We start from the raw sequence: 25,007 nt of genomic DNA, 5'->3' as shown, positions 1-25,007 counted from the left end.
GATAGGGCAGGAAAAGCTGCACTGTGCCCTTGGACTACATAAGGAAAGGTCTAACCTCTGGAATGAAGGGAAGGATGGGCTGGCTGCACTCAAGACCAGTCAGACCAAATCTGGAATATGCCATTCAATTTTGGACATTGCATTTTAGGATCAACATCAGTGAGTTGGAGAGTGCCCCTCTAGAGAAGAGCAGCTAGGCTGGAGGAGGACCCTTGGTCCATGCCCAGGAGGACCAGTTTTAAGAAAGTTGATGTTAGCATCATCTTTATCTTATTTGGATCTACCTGTTTGCTTATAGTCTTCCTCCTTGAGAGCAGGATTATCTTTTGTCTTTTTTTTTTGATTCCTAACACTTTACAGTGTCTGACACAAAGAAGAGTCTTAATAAAGATTTATTGACTTAGATGACCGGTTATGAGAAGGCTTAATGATGATATGATGGTCCTGAAGCTTTCTTTAGCTTCTGAGATGCTTTGTTTCTATTCCTGGGTGCTTAAACACCAGATCAGAGTTCAGAATATTTCCACTGACTTTCTTGACTCCAGCACTCTACGTTTCACAAATGTCAAGAACTTTCTTTAGAGTTTATTTCTCTAGATTTCTAAAGGAGATCGTAACTCTAACGTCTGGACTTCTAGTTCTTCTAAAAAACAAGGCCATATCAACCCCACCTCCATCTTTGTCCTTGAAGGGAAAAGATAATGGTGTTTTCAAGTCCATAGTGTTATCTGGAAGGATTGGACTTGTTTCATTTAGCCCCAAGGGGCAAAAACCCAGTTACAATGAGTCAAATCTATCCTGGAGATTAGGAAGAAGCTCTTAATTTTTATACCTGTCCAAGGAAGGCATGGCTAAATGACCACTTACCAGGTATATTATAATTAATCTTTAACATTTTTATGAAGTACCACTTTAAGCCAGGCCTTGTGCTAAGTACTGGGGATACAAAGAAAGGCAAAAGGCAATTCTTGTTCAGAAGACACTGCCAGTCTGAATATTAAACTGGATTTTGCCAAAGTTCTTTGCTATTCTGAAGTCCTGAGATTTTAGAATTGCTCTCTTGAAAGGAGAGGTGCCATTTTGCCAAACACAAATGGAATGTGGATGTTCATTTGGTTTAAAAGTTATTCACAGGATTAAAGATGCTTTATCCTCAGGGATGGGGATGGGAAACTGTGCTTCTCTTCTTTCTAAATGATCCACTTTGGAGCATGCTCTGGGGAAACTCTGGAATGAACAATGAGCTGACTATGGAGCTGTTAGGGATACGTACGCTAGTTGAAAGTCTCTAGTGAAATCATAATGAATTCCACAAGTTCCAATGTTATTATGTGAAAGTTCCTACTGGGCTCAGTCACCAACTAGAGGAAACCAAGTTTGATACATGGGACAGGTTGGAAGGAAGTTGGGGAGAATCTTTTCCGACTTTAAAAACAATTCCTGTCCATTGCCCTTCAGAACTTTTTCATCCTCAAGACCACATAGTTCAAATTGCTCACTAGTTATGAACATGATAAATCAGAACTCTCTTTGTACACACTCAAGGAAGTGGGCATTGTTGCTTAGAAGGACTGGAGGTATTGTGAGCTCCGTTTTTTTACATCTAGGGAAATAAAGCCAGAAGGACCAAGTGATAGGCAATTACTGAGATGGTACAATGAAAAGATTATGGTCAGGTAGACCTGAGTTTGAATTTGACCTCAGATATTTAATTTCTGTTTTTCTTATTGTCCTTATCTGTCATCCAAGGATAATAACATCTAACTCTCAAGGTTATTTTGAGGATAAAATGAAATCACTGTAAAGTGCTTAGCATAGTGCTAGTAAATACCATTTAAATGTTTTTTGTTGTCATTTTTCAGTTGTACCCGACTCTCTGTGACCCTATTTGGGCTTTTATTGACAGAGATCCAGGAGTGATCTATCTTTTCTTTCTCCAGTTCATTCTACAAATGAAGAACTGAAGCAAACAGGGTTAGGTGACTTGTCCGAGGCCAGATTTGAAGTCATGATCAATGGCCTAGTGCTCTATTCACTGTACCATCTAGCTACCCTAGATTATTTGGGGAAATACATGTAAAATGGAAATGTTGGAGTTGACTGGAGGTTAGCTGGGATGCCCTGCACTCTGGTCTCCTGTTTATCTATCTGATAAAATAGACCTGAGGACTACAAGCTGGAAGGGACCCCAGGAGCTTTCCATCCAACCCATGCTTCATTCAGTCAGTTTATGAGGATTTATTGAGCACCTGTTATGTGCTTAGTGTTGAGTTTTCAAAGAAAGACAAGAGATTCCCATTCTAATGGGGGAATACTGGAAAAAGAGTCACCAAGCCTTGTTTAGAAGGTTGATGATGAAAATCAAACTTCTTCCTTTCCAAGCAGCAGATTCAGATTTTGGACAGCTCTAATGGTTTAGATGTTCATCCCTCTGCCTCCTAAAATTAATCCCACATTCTCCTCTTTCAAACTTCTCTCAATTGTTCTGATGGATAATCTATAGAGTCAAACAGAATTATCCCCCCCCCAAATATTTAGGAGGAAAAACAAACAATAAAAATAAAAGGCACTCTCCTGAATGATGTACATATGAAGAAAGACAAAAACAAAACTTTGCCTCTCAGATTATAACCTAATAGTTTATGACTAAAAGACTCTTAGACAATTTGGACTTAATTCATCTCTAAACTCAGTTTCTCCAGCTTTTTCAATGCACCTATTGAAGATGTGATTTTTTTTTTCTGGTTTAGAATAGGACATGGGGTTGGAAAAAAAATTGGAAACTTACCCTACTACTAATACTCAGCATCTCAGTCTGAAAAGAATCATCTAGGGACACTGAGAGATTAAGACACTAGGCTGGTACACCCTGTGATATGTGTTGGATGGACTTGAACCCAGGTCTTCCCCAATCCTAGCTCAGCTCTATCCATTGTCGCACAGACTCTCAATCCTTTCCACAGCCAAACAATATATTTGGGGAGCTGGTATTAGATGGATGTGTCTCTCCAAGGGAGAGGGATCTCAATGAATGGAAGGGACTCCTCTCTAAAATGATCAATGTTTTTATGTTTGTTTTTCTTTCTCTTTCAAGAGACTTCTTGAAAGCTGGAGATAAGGAGAATATTTTCAATGCTGATCATTTCCCTCTCTGGTACCGAAGAGCAGCTGAACAGATCCCTGGCAGCTTTGTCTACTCCATCCCTTTCAGTGTTGGTCTGTATTGCTGTTATGTTTTAAATTTTCACCCATGCAAAGCACAAGACTGAGTTGAAATGATTCATAATAGAAACTCTGTTATTAGGCATTAACCAAGAAATGTTTAGCTATTGTTTAATTAGTAACCATGCTTCAGAGTCTCGGTATCCCAAACAAAGCAATTATTTGGCCCAAGACTTTTGTGTAACTAGAGAGGGCCTTCCTACCCTGGGACCATATGAATTTGGAAGACAATACTCTCCTTTTGCTGAGAAAAGCTAAATAAAAAAAAAAGGATCAGCATCCATAATGGCTTCAATTTACAGCAGGAACATCAACAATAGGTCTGCTCGTATAAGTGGAGAACAAAGTTAGGTATCCAGTTTTGCTCCCTCCTCCTAGAAGAGGGTCAACTCATTCCAAGGGATGTAAGAGTTCTTGTTGGTTCTTCATTCTGGAAGAGGACCAGGACATCAGGAATGTGATGTCATGATCTGCAAATGAATTGGATTTTCATGAGGGAAGACTGTGCAAAGTCACCAGTCTCACTTTCACCTCCAGAATCATCTGGGTCCAGTGGCTAGATATGGATCAGGATGACTGGAGTTGACCCTCGATGTTGTAGAAGACTTGGACCTTTTTAAGCTAGGGTCTTTAACAGCTCTCAGTTTCACTGAAGCAAAACTCATTCAGTGATTAAGGCTAGGTAAAAAAGAAATGAAGCAGAAGTGGATATCTTTAATCTAGTGTACTAAAAGATAATCAATCTGGGAGAGGAAGACCCTCAGCATTTCTAGTCAAAACAGTCTGTTTGCCCCTATTGTGGACACATCTCCATCCTTTATTAACTCTTGGATTCTCTATCAGAATCTAGGCTCACATCTTGCCTTGATCACTTTACAGAGTGTATATAACCTTGGGCATGAGACCTTGCCCTAAGTCTCAAGTTTCTAATCCATTCACCCACCCAGGTGATTTTACTAAAGTGAAGGTCCAAGCATTCCATCCCCCTGCTCAATAAACTCTAGTCACAAACTGTTGTCTCCAGAACCAAATTCAAATCCTTTGTTTGGCATTCAAAGCCCTTCAAAAAATTGGTCTTCTTTCTTATATTTTACTCTTTATCACTTTGATTGCTATGTGGAGGATGAGTTAGCATAGGGAGACATTTGAGATAGGTAGACCCGCCAGCAAGCTACTGTAAAAGCCCAGATAAGTGGTGATGAGGGTGAGTAGAGAAAACAGACCAGATTCAAGAAATTTTACAAAGATGACAATGACTTAGACCTTGGCAATGGCTTAGACATAGGATGTGAAAGAGTGTGAGAAGTCTTGGGGGGTCTCCAAGGTCACAAGTCTGTGGGACTAGAGGATGATGTTTCCCTTAACAGTGATAGAGAAATTAAAGGCTTTAGGGGGAAAGATAACAAATTCTGTTCTGGACATGTTGAGTTTCAGAAGTCTTCTGGACATTCAGAAAGGTCTGAGGAAACAACTGGAGATGTAAAACTAGAGATCAGCAGAGATTTTGGAGTGAGATAGTTAGACTTGAGAATCATCAGCATAGAGATGATAATTAAATCCATGAGAGCTGATGAGATCAAGTGAATAGCACTGAGGGAGAAGGGAGGAAAGCCCAGCACAAAACCCTGTGATTAGAGGTCATGATCTGGATAAAAATCCAGGGAAGGAGACTAAGGAGTGGTCAGATAGCTAAGAGGAAAAACCCTGGGGAAAAACCAAAGACCTAGAGAGAAGAAAGTGTCAAAGAAAAGGGAATGTGAAGGAGGAAAAGTTAATCAATGGTGTCAAATACCACTAAGCATTTCTGAAAGAGGAACATTTCAGCTACCCATAATGCTCAGAGGAAAAGACCTTAACTTTAATGGCATTTTTGGATTATCTTAATGCTAAAGGGAAGGGAGAATGTGTTAGAGTATTTTGTTTGGTTTTTAAATTGAAAAAATATGTCTAATATATATTAGTCAGTCAACAAGCCTTTATTAAAGGCCTCCTACTGTCTGACACAAGGCTAAGCACTGGAAACAATAAAGAAAGACAAAAGACACCACCTCTGTCCTCCAAGAGCTAGTATTTTAACAGAGGAATTAGCACGCCAAAAACTATGTACAAGTAAGAAATACTGTGTAAAAGTGAGCTCAGCAATAGAAGTCATCAACTTCAAGGGACATCTGGACAGGCTTTTTGTAGAAGGTAATATTTTCAGCTGTCCCCTTAGTTAGTCGATCTTGTTTGGTGGCCATGATAGGGGTCCTTTTGTAGAATAAGTTAATTCTTTTTTTATTTTTTTTTTTTTATTCAAGGCAAGTGGGGTTAAGTGGCTTGCCCAAGGCCACACAGCTAGGTCATGATTAAGTGTCTGAGACTGGATTTGAACCCAGGTCCTCCTGACTCCAAGGCCGGTGCTTTATCCACTGCGCCACCTAGCTGCCCCTAAGTTAATTATTTCTGAAGGGAAGTCACCATCTAGGACTGAAGAAGGTGAAAGTGATGGTAGCCAGGGTTGAAGCTCACCTGATTTCAGGTCAATCCCTGGAAGATGATACTTGTCTGTTCACCTTAATTCCTTTCATTTGACTTCCCCCCATGTTGTTGGTTTTCCCAACATCAATTATAGGGAGCAAAATTCTAGTTGATGGCAGATCTTGAATTTTTGTCAGCTTCCGACCTTTAATTGTACTTTCAATTTAATTATCTAAACCAAAAAAAAAAAAAGAAAGAAAAAAGAAAGAAAATCAATTTATTCTCAGCAGCAGCGGTTAACTAAATTACTAAAGACTGGAATTCAGTTCCTTTTGGGAACAGGGACTTTGTTAATCAACCCAAAATACATAATGGGAAAAAGTTCCCTTGCTTTTCATATCTGAATTCTACATTCGTGAATGTGCCCCAGAGGGATGTTTTGTGCTTATTTCTTACCAAATATCGAACAAGATACATTTCTTTCTTTATTTGACCTTGGCCCAATTGAATCAGAGTCAAAAAGGAACCTGGATGCTATCTACCTGACCAAATATCTCTCTACATCACTGGCATGTGATCATCCCTTCTACCTTGGGGTGAAAGGAGAACTGGCCATCTCTTGAGACAACTCATTCCACTTTGAAAGAGTTCCCAATGTTAGGAAGTTGATCAGAACATCAGATTTAAATCTATTTCCTTCCTGCTTTTTCTGATTCTTCCCTCTGAGGTCAAGCAGAATCAATCTAAAATCCCTTTCATATGACAGTCTTTCAAACTCTTTAAGACATCTGTCCTCCCATCAATCCCCAGGAAATCTTTACACTTCATAATAGTCATCATTTAGAATCAAGGAAATCCAGTTCTTTCCTCCTTAATATGGTAGGAATTGTAAACTGAATCATTATCCCTTTACCCACTTTTTTTTTGATTCAATGTGGAAAGTTGCAGAGAGGGAAATTTATTTTTGATTTGCAAAAAAAAAAAAAAAAGCTTCTCATAAGTAAAGCTGCCCTAAAGTCTATTGGGTGACATTGGGAGATGATAGGTTCCCCTCTCATTGCAGGTCTATATGCAGAGGCTTGAAGACTTCTTGTCAGGAATATATTGTATGTTTTTGATTTCTTTTTTGTCTAGGTTTGAGTTGGGCTAGATGACCCAAGATTCTGTGATTTTAGATATCTGAGTTAGGAGCCCTGGGGCTACTTCTGGCTCTCCATGTACCCTTGGATAGGCCATATGATCTCTCTGGAATTCAGTTTCCACCTCTTTCCAGTAAACCAGGTGATTTCTAAGATGCTGGTCTGCTTTGACAGTCTACAATATTGATTCCAGGACACCAGAGGAAAGCTTTACTTTCTTATGTAGCATCTGGCTACTTAGAAGAACTCAGATAATTTCCATATGATCCCTGATGTCACTCCTTTGGTGGCATTCCAAATCAATAGTTGGCAACTTTCCCTTCTGAAGTCTGTAGTCATCAGGAATAACCAAGAAGCTATTAATGAGTCTTTGGAGTAAGCATTACATTCCTGTTTTATCCATGTTTGGAGTAGATGTGCCCAGAAAACCAGGGTTTTCAATAAGATTTTACAGATCAGTCCATTTTGAACCAAGAAAGCAGAGCCAATGCTCCCAACTCATTTGAAAACTATTTCCAAACTTCTTGTCCAGCCGCTCTCCCATGATGTATATTTGTGGACAGAATATAAATATGACTATTGAGATAAGTAAACATAGGGAGCAGTAATTATGTGCTACTCAACATGCTGTATGTTCTAGGCTGTAAAGAATTCTAGGAGAAAGGAGAAAATTCAGCTGAGGTCCCTTCCATGTCCCCCAAGTCAGATGATAGTGAAGCAAGTCTACCAGAGTTTCCAAAGTAGTCATATCTCAATGGTATTCTTATAACGTGGAAAGAATTAGAGAATCTTAGGGTTGGGAAGGACTTCCATGGGCTGAATAAGAATCCCTATCTTGACTGAGTCTGTAACAGATTTTCCAATCATTTCTTGATGACTTTTGGTGAGAGCAATCTATTGTCTCCCAAGGAAGTCCATCTTATTTTGGAATATGTCTAGTTGTAAGAATTCTCTCTGTCCCCTTTTATTAAGGCTAATTTTGCCACTAGCCTATCCCTTTCCACTTGATGACCCTTGAAATATATTACAGCAGTATCTCTTTCCCTACTTGTTTCCAAGTTTTCTTTATTCCAGGCTTAATAACCCTAGTGCCTTCAAAAGATCCTTGTATGAGATGAACTCAAGTCCTTTCGATATCCTGGTTTAGATGCTTTCCAGCTTATTTCTCAAATATGGTCCAGTTGTGTTTTCAGGAGGGAAGCGTACTTAGATAGTTCTTAATGTGCATAATAATAATAATAATAATAAGCTTAATAAGAGGAGGTGCTTAATAAATGTTTGTTGATTTAATGACTATCTTTTTAATTGCTAGAGGCAATGTTTATTAATACATCCTAAAATTGTTTTAGCTTTTTTTGGCTGCTATGCAAATTTTTACTCTCATTCAGGAAAGATACCAACGAGTATTACTAAGCATCAACCCATACCAGGCTGGATAGTGTTGGGCTTAGAATTAGGAAGACCTGAGTTCAAATAGTGGGGATTCCTTTTGCATATGAATTAGGCTAGAGAGTCACTAAAGTCCCTTCCAGTTTTCAAATTCTATTTTTTCTAGAATTCCATGAATTCACGGTTCTGATAAAAATAGTGTTCTTTACTCTGGCTAATATCTTGAACATTTCTCTTAGAGCAACTCTATACGACCTAGCAATTGAGTCGCTAATAAGTTAGCATCTGCCTGGTTGGAAGGAGCTACCCTTTGAGGGATAGATGTTGAAGATGTCCTAAGTTGATGTCATTTACTTCAGTGCTTATGGAGCATGAAGCCATTGTAATACCATGGCTCTTTTCTCCCTCTAACAGGAGCCGCCAACAAAAGCAATGTAGTGACTGCTAGTACTTCCATCCAACTCCTTGATGACAGGAAATCACCAGTGGTAGCAGGTAATACTCTTATTTTTTTTTTCCTGTTAGAATGATTTATGACCAGGAGAATGATTTATATTCAACTAGTGGAATAACTGATTTCCCTTGCACTATTGTTCTACCCAGTGTCAATCACATTGTATTGGTTATTTTCTAAAATTTATCAGTGTCTTTTATTTTTGTGTTACAATCATTTCCTGGCACAACCCCTTCCAAATCAAGTCCTTCCCTGCAATAAATAAAAGCCTTAAAGCAGAGCAGAACAATAGAAAACTTGATAGCTTATATAATATCTCATGTCTTTATTTTCCCACCTATCTATTGGGAGAATCCAAGTGTGTTTCATTATCATTCTCAGAACAAAATTGATCATTGCAACTAATCTTGGTGTGGTATTTGTTTATGTTGTTGTAATTAGTATATGTCTTGTTTCCCTGGTTCTGCTTCCTTTCACTCTGCATCAGTTCATACAAATATACATGTTTCTCTCAATTCCTCATAGTTATCATTTTGCAAAGGTATATTAAAAGTCCATTCTTCTTGGGAGTTGCATCAGCAGCATTGAGGATCAGTTGCTCTTTGAAAGAAAGACTGTGTTTTTGCCCTCTTATCTTCTGAAATCCTCAGTTACTAGGATAAAAGACAAGGGAGAATGTTGTCTCAATTATCTGGGAATTTGAGATTAGATAACTGCCCAGAAATTAGGGTGATCTTTCTAAAAATGAGCAGTAATTATTAGGTTTGACCATTTTCATCAGGTCTTCTTGGTGACATCTTTTAAAGAAGGACTCTAAACTGAATGGAGCTTTGTTGGTCCATAGCTATTAAAGGGGAAGAAAGCAAGTGTGTGGCTACTGCCCTCCTAGCAACAACCTAACATAGGTTGACAACGGCCTTGTCTTAACACAGGATACATCCTCGTTTGGAAGATTCCTCTCACTAACAAGAATATTCTGGGCATTTTGGATGTCATGTTTCAAGTTTTCTTGAATTTCCTGACACTGACCTCTCCCCACTAATAAAATAAACTGTCTTGAAAGGAGGGCAGGGACTTCCCTATTCTGGAAGGGCTTCTGGATGACTGTTTACCCAAAGTTTGAGACAGATTCTCAATCAGGTGCAGATTGAGTTAGAAGGCTCTGAGTTTCTCCCCAATTCACTTTTTTTTTTTAGTTTTTTTTTGCAAGGCAGTAAGGTTAAGTGGCATGTCCAAGGCCACACAGCTAGGTAATTATTAAGTGTCTGAGGTTAGATTTGAACTTGGGTCCTCCTGACTCCAGGGCTGATGCTCTATCTACTGCACCACTTAGCTACACCCCCAACTCACTTTCAATCAGAATTTGTCAGAGGGATTTTTTGCGTACAAGTCATTTATAATATAGCTAAAAAAATTCTAGATTTTTCCTCCCCTTTAGACTCTGTCTTTAAATATGTGTTTTAATTTAAAGGGACTGAAAACTTCTCTAGATTCATCACTATTGTCCCAGGACAATAGTCCTGGCTATGTATAGACAATTATGCTGTTGCATAGTAAGTTTGGCATGTCTGAGAGTAGAAGCTTAGATAGAAAAGAAATTTTGGTTCTGGTTGACACAAATGGCCATACTTGAATCTGAGAATCTGGGGTTTATGGTTCCCAAACTCTATGCAGTCATTTGATGGACCAAAAGCGGTAAAAATTCAGACTGCCCCCCCAGTCTGTTTAGTTGTATTCTGTTCAGTTCAGTAAACACTTCTTAAGCTAGGTGGTGCAGTAAATAAAGGTTTGTACTTGGAGCCAGGAAAACCTAAGTTCAAACCCTACCTCAGACACTCACTAGCTGTGTGACCCTGGGTAAGTCACTTACTTTTATTTGCCTCAGTTTTCTCACCTATAAAATGAGCACAATATTAGCAGCTACCTCTTAAAATTGTTGAGAAAAATCATTGAGATACTATTTGCAAAGAGAATGACAAACCTTAAAATCCTATATAAATGTGATAATGATGATGATTTTGGTGGTGTTGTAATATGTCCTAGGTACTATGCTAAGTTTGGAAAATATAAGGCAAAAATGAAATAATTCTTGCTCTTAAAAATCTTTGATTTCAGCCATTTATTGGAAAGTCATGCATTATATGCCTATAATGTTCATAGTACTGTGTTAAACCCCAGTATGCAATGATAAAAATGATATGGAACCTACCTCAAAGAACTTATGTTGAACTCATATATTCAGCAAACATATATTAACTCTTGTGGTGCTGGGTATGAGGTAAGGCACCAGAACAGAAATGACACAATGCCTACCCTCAAGGAGCTTACATTCTGAAGCAAGTAGCCATCCTCACCTATTTAAGAACCTAGTCATTAAAGTGTCATGGTACCCTACTCAACAGGACTGAGATAGATGGTCCACAAGGCTAGTAGAGTGAAATGAATTCTGGATCTGGGATCAGAGGAAGTGAATGCACATCTCTCCTCATCTTCTTTGTAGCTGGGAAATCATGAACAAGTTGTGTGATACGTTTAATTACCGTTTAATCTGCATCTTCCCATCTACAAAATGGCAGTGGAGTAGGTAGGGGTGAACTAGAAAACCCCTGGAGTCCCTTGCAGCCCTCAAGCTCTGAACTGACTGGTTTCTAGAGCCAAAGCAAAGAGCTCCTTCTAGCCTAGGACAGCCCCAAATTGATGCCACAACATTTCATTCTGGGTTTCCTTCAGCCCTAGCATCTTCCGATCTAGGTCAGACTGCTCTTTGTTGAAACCAAAGAGGGCAAATCCCTCCCCCCATTCTGTTCTGGTTTAAAAAATATTCCCAAATGCCTCACATTTCTGAAATGCCTGTTTTGGTTGATTATGAGTGAAATGTGGATTCAGTTTGGACAATCTGCATCCGGATTATGGAAGAATGTGGATATCCCCAAACACTCCATTAGACTTTCAGCCATAGAACAACCATAACAGCATGGCAAAACTCTGCTTAGACTTTTCTCATGATTCTGAATGAAACAATGACCCTAGGACACTGGCTCAGAAGACCTGCCTTTTAATGAGATGATTAAAGAGAGAGAGAAGAAAGGAAAATAAGTCAGAAGCCAACTGAAAAAAAACATATCATGGTTTGAGTATCAGGAAGTATCAGGAAAATGCAAGTTTGAATTTCACCATAGTCTCTTCATGTGACATTGAGCAAGTGTCTTAATGTCTCTGGGCCTTCACCCTTGAAAAGAGAGAGTCTAATTAAGGGTCAAACACAACATTTCCTAGTAGGAACAAGGGGAAATATTTAGCAAAATAGATTAAAGTACAAGAAAACACAGATAATTATATGTGGTTTTCTAAGACATCATACTTCCTTAAGGAATCCTGATATCCATTTAAATGATAACCATTTCTGTTTGAGTTTGATGCCTCTGGTCTAAATGATCTCCATTGACCTTCTCAACTTTACTGATATCACTCCTTAATGACTGAGTTTTGAGCAGCCTAGTATAGTGGGAAAAGATTAGTTTTGCAGTCAGGGAATCTGGATTTAAATCTCAGCTTTGTTATTCACCACCCTTGTTTCCTTAGAGCATTATCATGATGACATTATCTTTCCAGAGTCTACCTTTATACCAGTTAAGTGAGGGAGTTGGACTGGGTAGTCTCTAGCATTGCTCCCAGCTCACAATCTGTCTAATTCTACAATGTTGGTGGCAGTTGGGATGATTCAAAGGAGAGTACTGAATTTGGAGTCACAGGACCTGGGTTTGAGTTCTGATTACTCCCTGAATGATCTTATAGGACCTATTTGGTCTCATTTTCATCCTTTATGAAAAGTAAGAAAGATGACGTTAGAGGTTCCTGACAGCTCTAGACTTATGATCCTCACCTAAGCTAGTCACTGAGGTTTTCAATGGGAGAGCCTGCTCGAGCCTAGCCTTGTAGCTTTGGTCCCAGGGAGAGGCAGTGGAACGGAGGAGATGACTTCTCAATGACCTTTCAATTTACAAAACTAGAAGCTATTTCACCGTGTTTTAATAATTCAGACCCCCTTTCAAGTTGCTGTAATAATTAGACCTTGGTAATTTTTTTTCCTCTATATTTCCCTCAAATTAAGTAGAGGTTGTTTACTATTTTAAAATGAAAGGGTGATTTTAATTGGAACAGAATTCGTGTCTCAGCAGGTAGAGATGAAAATATAGGAAGATTGTCCCTTGTCCTCCTGGGGAAGCCAGATGGGGCAAAGGGGACTGACCCTGAACTGAGCTTCAATGGGGCTCTTGTTTAGAAAGTAAACAGATCTGAAGGGAAAAGTTGACAATTTTGCAAATAATTATAAAGGAGCCAGCTTGGAAGCCTTCCCTAACACCATGGCATGCTTTGGTATTCTCTAATCCATTTACAATGCCTGGGCCTCTTGGGTGGGGAGGAATTTTTTTTAATTTTTTTTTTCTTCTTTTAAGCAAAAACATTTAGATCCTCATCTGTCACTGACAGCTTTGAAGAAGGGGCAGGCATACTGGGCAGGCTTCCATTGATCCATCAGTCATGGAGGAGAAATGAGGCCCATCCATCTTCTTTTCCCAAGGCACCATTTCCAGTGCCCCTCTTGCTCTGTCTGCCAGCCTGCTACCCAGCTGCCCCAAGATTTGCATTTATTTCCATTTCCCAGCTCATTGCAGAGAAAGGAGGGATGTGGAGTCCTTCCTTGTCAGAAGACCTGCCTAGGCAAAATCAAATTCTGCATCCCCTAGGTCAAGTCCAGAGTCTGTCTCCTTCCTTTCTTCAGGATCTCAAAAGTTAGACCGTTTTTTTTTTTTTTTGCCAGTGATTCTTCTCTATGAATGCTAGCAACTCCAGGAAGATCTTGGAGCTTAATATTCTAATCTCCAAATTAGGGATAATAATCATATCTTGAAGGGGCAGAATAGAGAGATAGAGGATAGAGGGCTGAACTGAGAGATTGAAATCCTGGGTTCAACTCTTAATTCTGAAAAGCAATAGCTTTGTGACCATGGGAGAGTTGCTACAAATAAACAAGCCTTGGTTTCCCCAAATGCAAAACCATAGATCTGAAATGGAAGAGTCTTCCAGCTATGTTGTCTGACTCCCTTATTTGAGAAATGAGGCTCATAAATATTGAGAGACTTTCTCAAGGTCATCTAGAGAAAAAACATCAGAGGTGAGATTCAAACCCAGGGCCCCTGATTTTAGTCAGGGTCCTTTCCCCTGACCAGCACTGATCCACCATGGGTTGATGGAGGGCTCAAATGTAGCTAAAGTGGTCAGTAAACTTGAAAGTACTTTGTACATATGGGGCCTTGCTGTTACCATTTTCCAACCTATTTCAGGGCTAGGTTGAGGATGAGCTAAGTTGGAGAAAATTTTCTGAATATGAAAAGCAGAAGAGTTAGAGACAATGCAGGACCAAAGATATAACATCCAGATGTTCTTTGGCAGTGAAAAAAAGCAAAAGAGGCTCAAAGCCTTCTATTTTGTAAGCAATGGCAGTCAATGAGCATTTATGAAGTGTATAAGCATAAGGGCCAGGGCTGGAAAGAAAAGCAGCAACTGGCCCTGCCTGGAGGAAGCTCACAGTCCAATGGGGCAAATAACTGGGTACTAGTGTGCTCTGCATGGGATGGGGAGTGGAGGGGAGGGCATAAGATGAGAGATATTTGGGGAGGGAGGGCACTAGAATTAGGAAGAATATGTAAAAGTTTCTTGGGGGAGGAGAGATTTTAATTGGGAATTGAAAGGAATTGAGAAAGGCAGGAAGTAGAGATGAGGAGGGGAGAGTGTAGCAGGGATGGCAACAGGCAGTGAAAATACCCCAAAGTTAGGAGATGGACAGTCCAAGGAGTGGGGGTTTGTGTGTGTGTGTGTGTGTGTGTGTGTGTGTTTGTGAGAGAGCGAGAAAGAGAGAATAAAAGTGAAATGTGCATTTATTTTCAAAATTATAGACTTGAAAATATGGCTTATGTTTTATTTGCTTGATGATATGGGACATTTTCAAAAACTCTGATCTTACATGGACATGCTTTATTCCTGTTTCTTCTATACTCAGTAGAGGGTGATAGTGAGAGATGCTACAGAAAAAGGTTTTCTTCAATTAGTGACAAGAGATTCAGAGTTGAACTAAAGTTTCTCCTGTAAAAACTTGATTTTTTAAATTTAATTTTACTTTCTTTGTCCTCCCTTCATTGAGCAGACAAGAAAAATAGTAGTTATGAATATAGATCTATGGATATAGTCATGCAAAATGAATTGGAGGAGAAGGAGAAGTGGGAAGGGAGGAGGCAGGAAGGAAGGGTCTATCTGCACAATGAGTCCATCATTTCTCTCTCTATCTGGAAGTGGATACCCTGGAGCCAATCAGAAGTTCATTCAGGGAAACCTGCAAGAACTTTAGGTTGGCGCCAGCATAATTTGATGGGCTTGGGGGATGTTCCACTGTAAAGCCTGGAGAAGGTTGTCTGTCACTGGTGTTTATATCATCATCTGCAATAGCCCTTCATGAGCACAAAAGACTAAACAGATCTATGATTAGAAGACACTCCAAGAAGCTCATCAGAGCATCAGTAGCTGCTATTTCCATCTTTCCAGAAAAGAGAGGTTCTGGCTGGGAGATGACAGCTTTCTGAAAGCCAGAGGTAGTTTTCAACACTGGCCTCCAAGAGTCAGTAAGCTCACTGTGCCCCTTGGCTCTGTGGGACAACAGGCAAGATTAGCACCACTTGGGGAAGGCAAGGGGGAGGGGAAGAACCAAACTGCAATTTAGAGATTACATAATTTTAAAGAAGAGGATAATGAGCAGAATGGTGATTGCAGGCTTTATGTCCTATGGAAGACCTTAGCTTAATCAAGTAATTAGAAGTATGGTGAATTCATGAAATTGAGCATAACCGTTATTCTGAAGTGTGTTATTCCATTGGAAGTGGGTCCATGTTATGTTATGTTATGTTGTACCTGGAAAGGCTTCCTCCTTCTCTTTGTCAGTCGATTTGTTCCTCTTTTAAATAGCAAGTCAGATCTGACCTCTTTCAGGATGAATCTCTGATTCTTCAGGTTGATATGAAAGGTCTTTGTCAGACCTCAAAGGGATTTGGTTGGCTAACTGTTTTTGTAGCTTGGCATTTATAGTTTCAAGGAGGTGGGGTAATCATATCAATAACAACATTGTTCAAGGATAGGGCATGCCAATTGGCTACTCTTTGGTTCACCTCTGCATCAAATTACATTCTCTCACATTACCAATCCAGCCATCACTTCCAAGGATGGATTGTTTCCTTATTAGAATATAAACTCCTTAAGCACAGAAACTATTCCATTTTTCTTTGCTGGAGTTTCATACTTAGCACAGTGCCTGTCTCATGCTTATTAAATGTGCTTTCAGTCATTCATTCATTCATTTACTAAATTTTATATCTTCTCTACTGCCATGGGGGGGGGGGTGTTGGGGGAATAGAATTCAATTCAATCCAATCCAACCAGAAAGCTCAGCTTCATTTTGATTTTGTGTCTCTTAAGTTCAGTCCAGTGAATCACACACAATTAGATACTTACAATCTTGATTGATCCAGATCACTAACCCAACAGGGTCAGATTCAGAAAACATGGAATGAATCCTTCTTACAGGAACCTCCTATTTCTACAAGAATTTGCTAAGGACTTCTTTCATTGTTGTCTGGATAATAGGAAAACTTTTTAAATAAGGGAATTGTTGCATTGGTAAGATTCCCACAGTCTCTGATGACTTTTCAAACACTTTAGACTCTACATGTATTCTTTAACCACACATATTATGTTGAATGTGCCTTAACTGAATGAAGTGAAAGCAGAACAACAGAAAGCTAACATGGTCATAGACTGGCCAGTGTCTTGGGAATTAGAAGACCCAGACATGAGTCTTGTCTCTGATGCATCCTGGCTGGGTGACTGTGGCCATACTACGTCTTTTGGAATCTGTTTTCGATGGGGGAAACTGGGCCTAATCCATCCTTAACTTTGCTACCTAATGGAGTGGTTTCAAGCAATGCTTTGCAAGCCTTAAATAGAAAGAATTAGGACTCATGTCCAAAGCACACAATGAGTTTTACTTTTTGAGTCTTTTAAATGAATCATTTTGATTCAGTAAATTAATGTTTCCCCTCAGCTTTTCTGATCATTTCTCTTTCTCCTAACATCATGAATTAATTTGCATTCTTATTTGTCTTTTATGTAACAACATCAGAGGTCTGGTGTTGAAAGGGTCCTCAAAGTCAGTCTTGTTCCATTCCCTTATTTTACTAAACAGGAAACCGAGGCTAGTAGAGATGGTATGTGTTTCCAAGGATTTAGGTTGTCTGATTCAAGAGCTAAACCAGATAGCAAAGCCACAAAATCTATTATTCTCACACCTGATGACCAAAAATGCTTTGCTGCAAAAACACAGAATGTGATACTATCCAATACCTTCAGACATTTTCTTCCCCTTTAGCACAACTCTGACAAATGTGACCTTGAGAATAGAGCAGCTGTGGGGTATGGGAAAGGGCAATTCTTTGTTGGTGGGGTGGGTAGAGAGAGAAATGATGACTCAGGACCAGGGACAGTCAAGGATCATCCAAAGGCCACTCCATTTTAGGAGAGGAATGCTTTTAGCAGGGGACCCAGGTTATCCCAGATCTCCCCTTCCCTAAGCGACAGTGACATGGCTGTCTTTTGATCCATCTTAGCAGAAAAGAAGAACCCGATGGCAAAGGGGATCTTGGCAGCTGAGATGTCCCTGGCCCACTTTTGTTTTTGGAAATGGATCAGGTTCAGGGACTGGCTCACATTGTCTCAAAAACCAGGAGTCGCCTTTAACCTCCAAATAATCATTGAAGCAGCTGTCAGAGTCGCACGGTAGATGCTGACAAGAGTATGGGCAGGATTGAGTTTCACACCATGCCTTGCCATGGGAATAAAAATAGCCCCATGTTGGGAGAAGCTGGAGCCTCTATAGAAACAGGAGGAATTTAAATGATCCCAAAGGCTTTTTCCCCTCTACTCCAGGGTGCATCCCCTCCCTCAAAAGCCTTAGCAACAGGAGCTAGAGGGAACTGTTTTCTGGACAAGCTTGATTAATTCCAAAATAAAAGAGCTGCCCAAACCTTTTACAGTTGAGTAACCCAAGGCCCAGAGAAGCTAAGTGATTTGCCTAGGGTTCATGCGGGTTGTGTGTGAGAATAGAATGCTACTCTGCATGAGATACAGTCTAGGGTCTTAAAGGAATCTGGTCTAAGGCCTTCAATTTGCAGAGGAAAGGGGGACTGTGGGCTCCCCCCTCCAGGAAGACCTTGCCAGACTGGCTCTTCGGGCCAGTTATCCAATATATCAGGTGGTCATACTCCCTCTCCTATTAACTGGATCATGGCCACGTCCCTCTGGGTCCTCAGATCCAATACCTTCATGTTATAGATAAAGAAATGGGGCCTGGGGAAGCTGTGAAGCCTGTGGAAGTGGTGACTTGCCCAAGGTCATATAGACAATAAACCTTAGACAATAGAGCAATCATTCTCTCCACTGTCTGGTAAGATTCTGGGATTCTGCTTAGATGGAAGGTTAGAAGATCAAGAGACCTGGTAAAAACCTCAAAGCTCGTCTATAGCCCCTCCATTTTGCAAATCTGGAAACAAATCCAAAATGTTAAGTCACTTGTCCAAGGTCCCCCAAGTAATAAATATCAGCAGAAGGGTGTGAAACCAGGTCTTCCACCCTCCAGGTCCCCTTCGAGTATACCATTCAGCCTATTAGAGACCAAAGTAAGGGCCACAATCCAGGATTCCCCTCTCCCTACTTCTCAAGCTATTGCCCTGTTTCTATAGTTATTTAACTGATGTTCCAGAGAGTCTATGACCCTAGATCACAGCCAATCCATGCCTGCCCATCATGGGATACTCTCATCTATATTTTTCCACAAATTCACTCTCCAATATACAGGGGATTGTTTATGTTCTCTTGCTATCACATGGATACCCTCAGAATTCATGGGCTCCCATCAGCTTTCCCTTACAATGAGTAATAAGATAGTCTTTTTTCCTTAAAAATCCCCATCCTATATATTTCTGATGACATCCATTACTTCTGCTTGATTCCTTTGATATTAAATCCATGTGAAATAAATATTTGAAAATATATGAAGAGAACCACATCAAAGAAAACCATCTCAGAAGTCAGATAACCTGGGGAAAAATATTACCTGGTCTCTAAATCTCACCCAGTCTGAAAAGGCAACATTTACTCTGGGGCCTGATCACATCACTGATTGGCTCCAACCTTCTCTGTTTCTGTTCTGGGCCAATATAGCCTGTAATTTGGCCTATGGTCAATGAGGCCACCTTGACTCATAGGTCCTGGAATTATTTCAGACCTTCCTACAACTCAAAGCTCAATGGCTCAAGATATCTGGAGTACAAAAAGCCTTGACCCACTGCCTTTAAAAGCTCAATCTCTGATCCTCTGTCCCCTTAGTATCCAAGATTTCCTAAAATTTCATATTCTTTTTGAAACCTGTAATAGAACAACACTGATATATATTCTTTGAAATACATTTTGTGAAGGCCATTGGACTGTATTCAAAACTGCTGCATGACCTTGTATAAGGAACTCCTTGGCCTTCAATTTCCTCTTCTATTAAAAGAAAGTCTAGGTGATCTCTTTGCCATCCTCATCATCATCATGCAATTAGTAAGCACAAACTGCATACCAGAACCAATACTACAGGATAGGGATACAAAGAAAGCTAAGATCTCTTTTATCTCTTCCAGGTCTTAGTTTCTCTTAAAATACACCTAATTCCCAGTTTGAGCGCTTGCTCGAGCGTGTACACACACACACACACACACACACACACACAAAAACAACACCCCAGAGGCCCCATGAGCCTATTGACTGCAAGAATGTGATTAGTTGTCACTGCCTTACTCCTGTATTTTAGTCTCCCTTTTCCCTCTTCCCTCTTTCCCTTGTTCACTGGTACCCTAGAATAAAATAAAACATCCATGACTCATACATACCATTGGTCACCCTGGACATGTTGAGAGAATGTTTGATGACTAAGGGTTCTCACCTTCCATTCATTCTTTCCGTGGCTTTGTAAATCAGTAAGATCTGTAGAGACTTTATCACCCACCAGCATAGCTGAAACTGTCCTCTAAATTACCTCCAAGAGTTGTCTAGGAGAGGCCACTGGAAGGCAATTGGTTACAGAGCCAAGTCCAGACTTTTAGCAGGGCAGAAAGGTCCTAGTTTTGAAGTCAGTCAACCTGGGTTCAAATGCTGTTTGTCATTTATGATCTAGGGCAAGTTCCTTTAATTTTCTGAATCTTCATTTCCTCTTCTGTTAAATGGGAAATAGAGGGATTAGAATATTTCACTGATTCCTTTGTTTCCCCATGTGCTCCAAAATGTTCTAATGACCTTTCCTTCCTCACCGAACACTATCTGATGTCTTACACACACAAAGTGCTTCCTTCCATAACACCTAAGAATCTGACTGGTCCAAGCCTCTGCTGAATAAGCATCCCTTCTGCAGCATCTGGGACAAATGGACCTCCAGTCTTCAAAATGGCCTAGACTGACCTGTCTCTGGAGAGAAGGGATGCCCCTTCAAGCAAAGAGCAGATGGCCACCTTCCCTAATGGGAACTTGGCTACCTCCTCCTAGAAAGTTTGCATTTTTTTGTGTCTTGATTTATCAGCATGCCTGCTATCTACCCTACCTTCTTCCCCTAGAATGCAGGATCTTTGAGAACATGGTTATTGCTTTTTTTTCCCCTTAATATCTCCCATGGTTTAAAATAGGAGGGGTGGCTAGGTGGCACATGGGTCTGATAGGTGGCACAGTGGGGGCAGCTAGGTGGCACAGTGGATAGAGCACTGGCCCTGGAGTCAGGAGTACCTGAGTTCAAATCCAGCCTCAGACACTTAATAATTACCTAGTTGTGTGCCTTGGGCAAGCCACTTAACCCCATTGCCTTGCAAAATCCTTAAAAAAAATAGGAGCTCGTTTAGTACTTTTTATTTTTTTAATAGCATAGAAATATTTTCATTATATGAACCCACATCTGCCTCTCCAAAACTCCCTACCATTCTTCCTAGTTCTGTTGGCTGAAGCTAAATGGAATAAATCTTGTCCCTCTTACCAGTGACAACCTTCTTGAAGACAGTTGCTATGTCTTCCCAGAGCCTTCACTTTACTCTATAAATGGTCCCCAGTTCCTTCAATCACCTCTCCTGAGATGTGATCTCCTGGGAGGTAAAGGATAGCTTCCCCAACCCCCAAATATTTTTCAATGAATGGATTTGCTTTTTAAATATGGTGACTCCATTACCCTCAATGTCAAGCTATAGATGACTTCTTTTCATATGATGTGCAGTAGGACCACCTGTTTCTACAAACATGGCCATTTTTCTGGTTTAGATGAAGAACTAGATTGACTTGAGTCTTCTTTCTATGACCACTGAAAATGGAAGAGGAAGATTTCAGATCCTGAGGGATCCAATGAAGTCATTAATCTTTGTAGAAAGAGTCACAAATTAACAATGATGTTGATATAATAGTTATGATTTCTGTAGCTCCTTATGGTTTGCAAAGCATTTTACCAATATTTACTCATTTTATTTTCACAACAACCCTGGAGGATAGGTTGTTATTATTTCTATTTTACAGTTGAGAAAATTGAGACAGAGAATTATTTACTTCTTCAGGGTCACACAGTGTCAGAGGCAGATTTGAATTCACTTCTTTCTGAGCTACTTACAGAAGAGGAGATGATCTGGAAGACCAGGGTTCTGATTCCAAATCTCTAAGACAAAGAATGCAGCAAATTATTTCTAAATTTCTCCCTTCCTTCCCTCTGTAAAATAGACCTGATGACCCCCAGACTCCCTATCCCTGCAAAGCGGATTAGCTTTTATCAGAAGTTATTGCTACTTTTATTCCCCTAAGAAACTTTCTTCTCTGTCATTTGTTTGTCAGTGATTTTTAATATGCCTCCCCTCATCCTGTGATCTTGGGATCTGAGAACCTGAGTTGGAATCTCTGCTTTACCACATTACTTTGACCTTGACCAAGGCACTTCCCCATTCTGGACTTGAGCATGCTCATCCATCAAAGGAAGGGTTTCAATGACTCTGACCCCTCTAAATCTCAAGTCCTCTAAATATCTTTTCCCAGTCTCCTCTTTACCTCTGTGATCAGCCAGGCTGGACTGGCTCTATTGCCAAGTTTCAGGGTTCTCAGCAGGGGAAAGGAGGTAATCCATCAATTCAACATTTCCCCAAATATCAGTTTGTGACCTGATTCTCCCAAGCTGCTGTGAGATCCCTAGCTGCCTCTCCTCCTCTTGCCTTCCCTCTCAGTGTTCTGTTCCTGGAGGATTACCATGTCCCAGGCATTGCTAATACCCCCTCATTCCCATATGGTCCTTCTAAAGCACCAGCCAGGATCCTGCCCATGTTTGGACTTTCACACCCAAACAGTTGCCATTATTTGATCACAGTTTACCTCCAACCTGAAAAGACACAACAGAACAAAAAGGAAACCAGCCACATTCCTGTGCCCTCTGTCTACAGACAAGTTCTTAGGTTTCAGGCAAAAGAAACCCCAAATGTCAACAATCAACAACCTAGAGTTGGGACCTATTCTGAGATGCCTGGAAATATAAGCTGGATGGCTATCTGGCAAACCCAGGCTTTAAGAGCTTGGAGAATTAGAAGGGCTGTTTCCAGAGCCTGCCTTCCACATGGCGTGTCTACAGAACATTGAGGAAGCAGATAAACTTCGAGTCCCAATTTCTTCACCTGTTGGAAAAAAAAAGATTATATTGCCCACACCACAGGGTTATTGTGAATACTCCTGAAGTGGAAGCTTGGCACACTGGACGGACCATAATTGCCGGACAAATCACCTCAGCATTCTGAGTCTCTGAATCCTTATCTAAAAACAAGGATGATAAGATCCGGGTTTGAATCCCACCTCTGATATTTTCTAGCCAGCAGACCATGGAGCTTCCTAATCTATACCCTGGGATCAATAATCCCTATATTGACTGAGGTCAGTAACCCAGAATGAGGTCATGTTCACTGAGTAATTCACAAGCTTTCAAACCTCAGTCCAAAGCCATTTATTATTAATAAATGTTTAAGACAAGAAATTATCGATGACTAGCTGCTAAGGATCAGTGGAAGAAGATTCTCATGCTGGGAATTTCCTCACACCAATGAAATAACATGTCGGGGCACACTCCCGCTTAACCCTCTCCCCTAATTTTTTTTAAATGGAAATAGGATCCGTAATTATTAGTCAAAAACCCTCCAACATCAACAACAACACTATTGATTTGTACCCACATGAGTTTCTAATAACGTCTTATCTCATAGAGTGAACTGGGAGGATTACTTAAATAAGAACCCGTTTAAATGGATGTTGCAACTAGGCAAAAATAAAATAAGCTAAAGCTATGTGTATGGAGAGCTTTTTGCCCCTATTTGTGCCTCTGGCGTTTGAATATGTGGTTTCCCTGAAATACCAATAGAAGGTTCTAAACTGGCTAAAAATATATGTTCTCATTGTCAGTCAGGACGGTGATTTACTTAATCCTTGCTCAAGTTTATAAACCACTGAACAGTATAATCAGCATCATGCTTAGTAAAGCCTTTGGAAAAGCCCTCACATGCTTTAGGGGAAAACAGAGTTTAGTTTCTTTTTTTTTCCTTCTGTGTGTGTGTGTGTGTGTGTGTGTGTGTGTGTGTGTGTGTATTTTTTTGAAATTTGTTCTCCCACCCCACCCCTCCAGGTCCATGAGAAAGAACTTAGAGTTGGGAAGTGGGGTGTGGCTTTTTCTGGGCAAATATCCCATTGACCCCACTTGAGTAAGACATACATACAGACACACACATATATATTTGTATATATGAAAAAATATGAATTTTCTATGAATGATGCTAAGTGAGGGCCTGCCTAGGATCCAAAAAACAACTGTGAATTGTGTGTATGTGTGCATCTGGGTATATGTGGGCAGACTGGATGCTGAATCCAAGTCCTGATGATGTCCAACCCCACAGAACTAGAAAGGACCTTAGGCAGCATTACAGTAAACTGCCCCCTCATCTGCGAGCAGAAGACACTGAAGCCCACGAACGACAACCCACTTGCCCAAAATGTCACAGCTAATTCTCACAGATCTGAAGCATGGAGTATAATGGTATATTCCCTGTGAGCAAGGAGTTGGGATTAATTCATTTTGGTCTTTGCCAATTTCCTTCTTATTTGGGGGAATTACATACAGTAGGCACTTCATAAATGTTTACTGATTGGTTGCCAGACTACAGGTCTTTGGCTGCCTTGCCAGAGGTCTTTCTGCTACAGAGATTAAAAAAATAAAAGACCAATTCCTTGTCAAGAACAAATGGAGAAGGGAGCCAAGGGTGCAAGGAGCTCATTTGTGAATGTAGATCACACCATCCTAACACACCATGGATTATGAAATCTCTTTCACCGACATGTTTTCTGTCTAATTCCTTACTGAATTGGTTGGTGTTTTTTTTTTTTAACCAAATTGGAAACAATCCTTTCCTGACCTGTAACAGATAATTACCGATTTATAACAGCTGGTATGTAATTATGTTAATTCCAACGATAGATAAGCTATGTAGAATGCAATTTAGCCCCTTCCTTTGATATCCAAGAGGATGGTATCTGGTTTCTGGGGGTAAGTTGGACCACTTGGGGCAATGAGGTTTCATTTTCACAAGCTTTTAAGAGGAAATCCTGGCCTGAAATTGCTCTCCATTTTCAGAAGGATATTTGCACCCCCTCCTTTCCATAGAGGAAGGAAAAAAAAAAAGCAACCCGGCGTCTTCTAGGATTTTCTCTGTTCAGACACCCAACTGAAGGAGACAGGCCCTCGCCACAGTGTTCAGGATAGTTTCCCAAATAAAAAGCTATTCAGACACACAACTAAAGATCTGGGCAGTCTCTGAGAAAGTGACTGTAAGGGTAGGGGTATAGAATGGCTTGAGGTGAGTGATCAAGAGTTAGACAGAAGAAGAGGGTAGAGAGGGGAGGGAAAAGGAATGTAAAGGAAGGGAAGAGGATAGAAGAAGGAAATGAGAAAAAAGGAAAGGGGAAAGAAGGCAAGGAGAGGAAAAAGAAAAAATAAGAAAAGGAAGGATAGAATGACAAAAAGAGGAAAGGAGAAGGCAAGAGAGAAGAGAAAGAAAAGAGAAGAAAGAGAAAGAGAAGAAGATCCTCAAGACAAAGTTGGGACTGAATGGAAGAAGTGACTTTATGATGGAACTTTCCATCATGAGCAGAGCCCTAGT

At 40.2% G+C, this 25,007-nt stretch overlaps 1 protein-coding gene across 1 annotated transcript in view; it reads left to right on the top strand.

The window, feature by feature from the left end:
* CACNA2D3 (calcium voltage-gated channel auxiliary subunit alpha2delta 3) overlaps positions 1–25,007 on the top strand; it is an 804,577-nt gene that overhangs the window by 622,908 nt on the left and 156,662 nt on the right. The window contains exons 24-25 of the mRNA XM_074199069.1: positions 3,095–3,216; positions 8,625–8,705. Coding sequence (XP_074055170.1) covers positions 3,095–3,216; positions 8,625–8,705 — 203 coding nt within the window. The remainder of the gene's footprint in view (positions 1–3,094; positions 3,217–8,624; positions 8,706–25,007) is intronic.

This window comes from Macrotis lagotis, chromosome 8, assembly GCF_037893015.1.
Source record: "Macrotis lagotis isolate mMagLag1 chromosome 8, bilby.v1.9.chrom.fasta, whole genome shotgun sequence".
NCBI lineage: Eukaryota > Metazoa > Chordata > Mammalia > Peramelemorphia > Peramelidae > Macrotis > Macrotis lagotis.
This window is presented reverse-complemented; position numbering and strand designations above follow the sequence as displayed.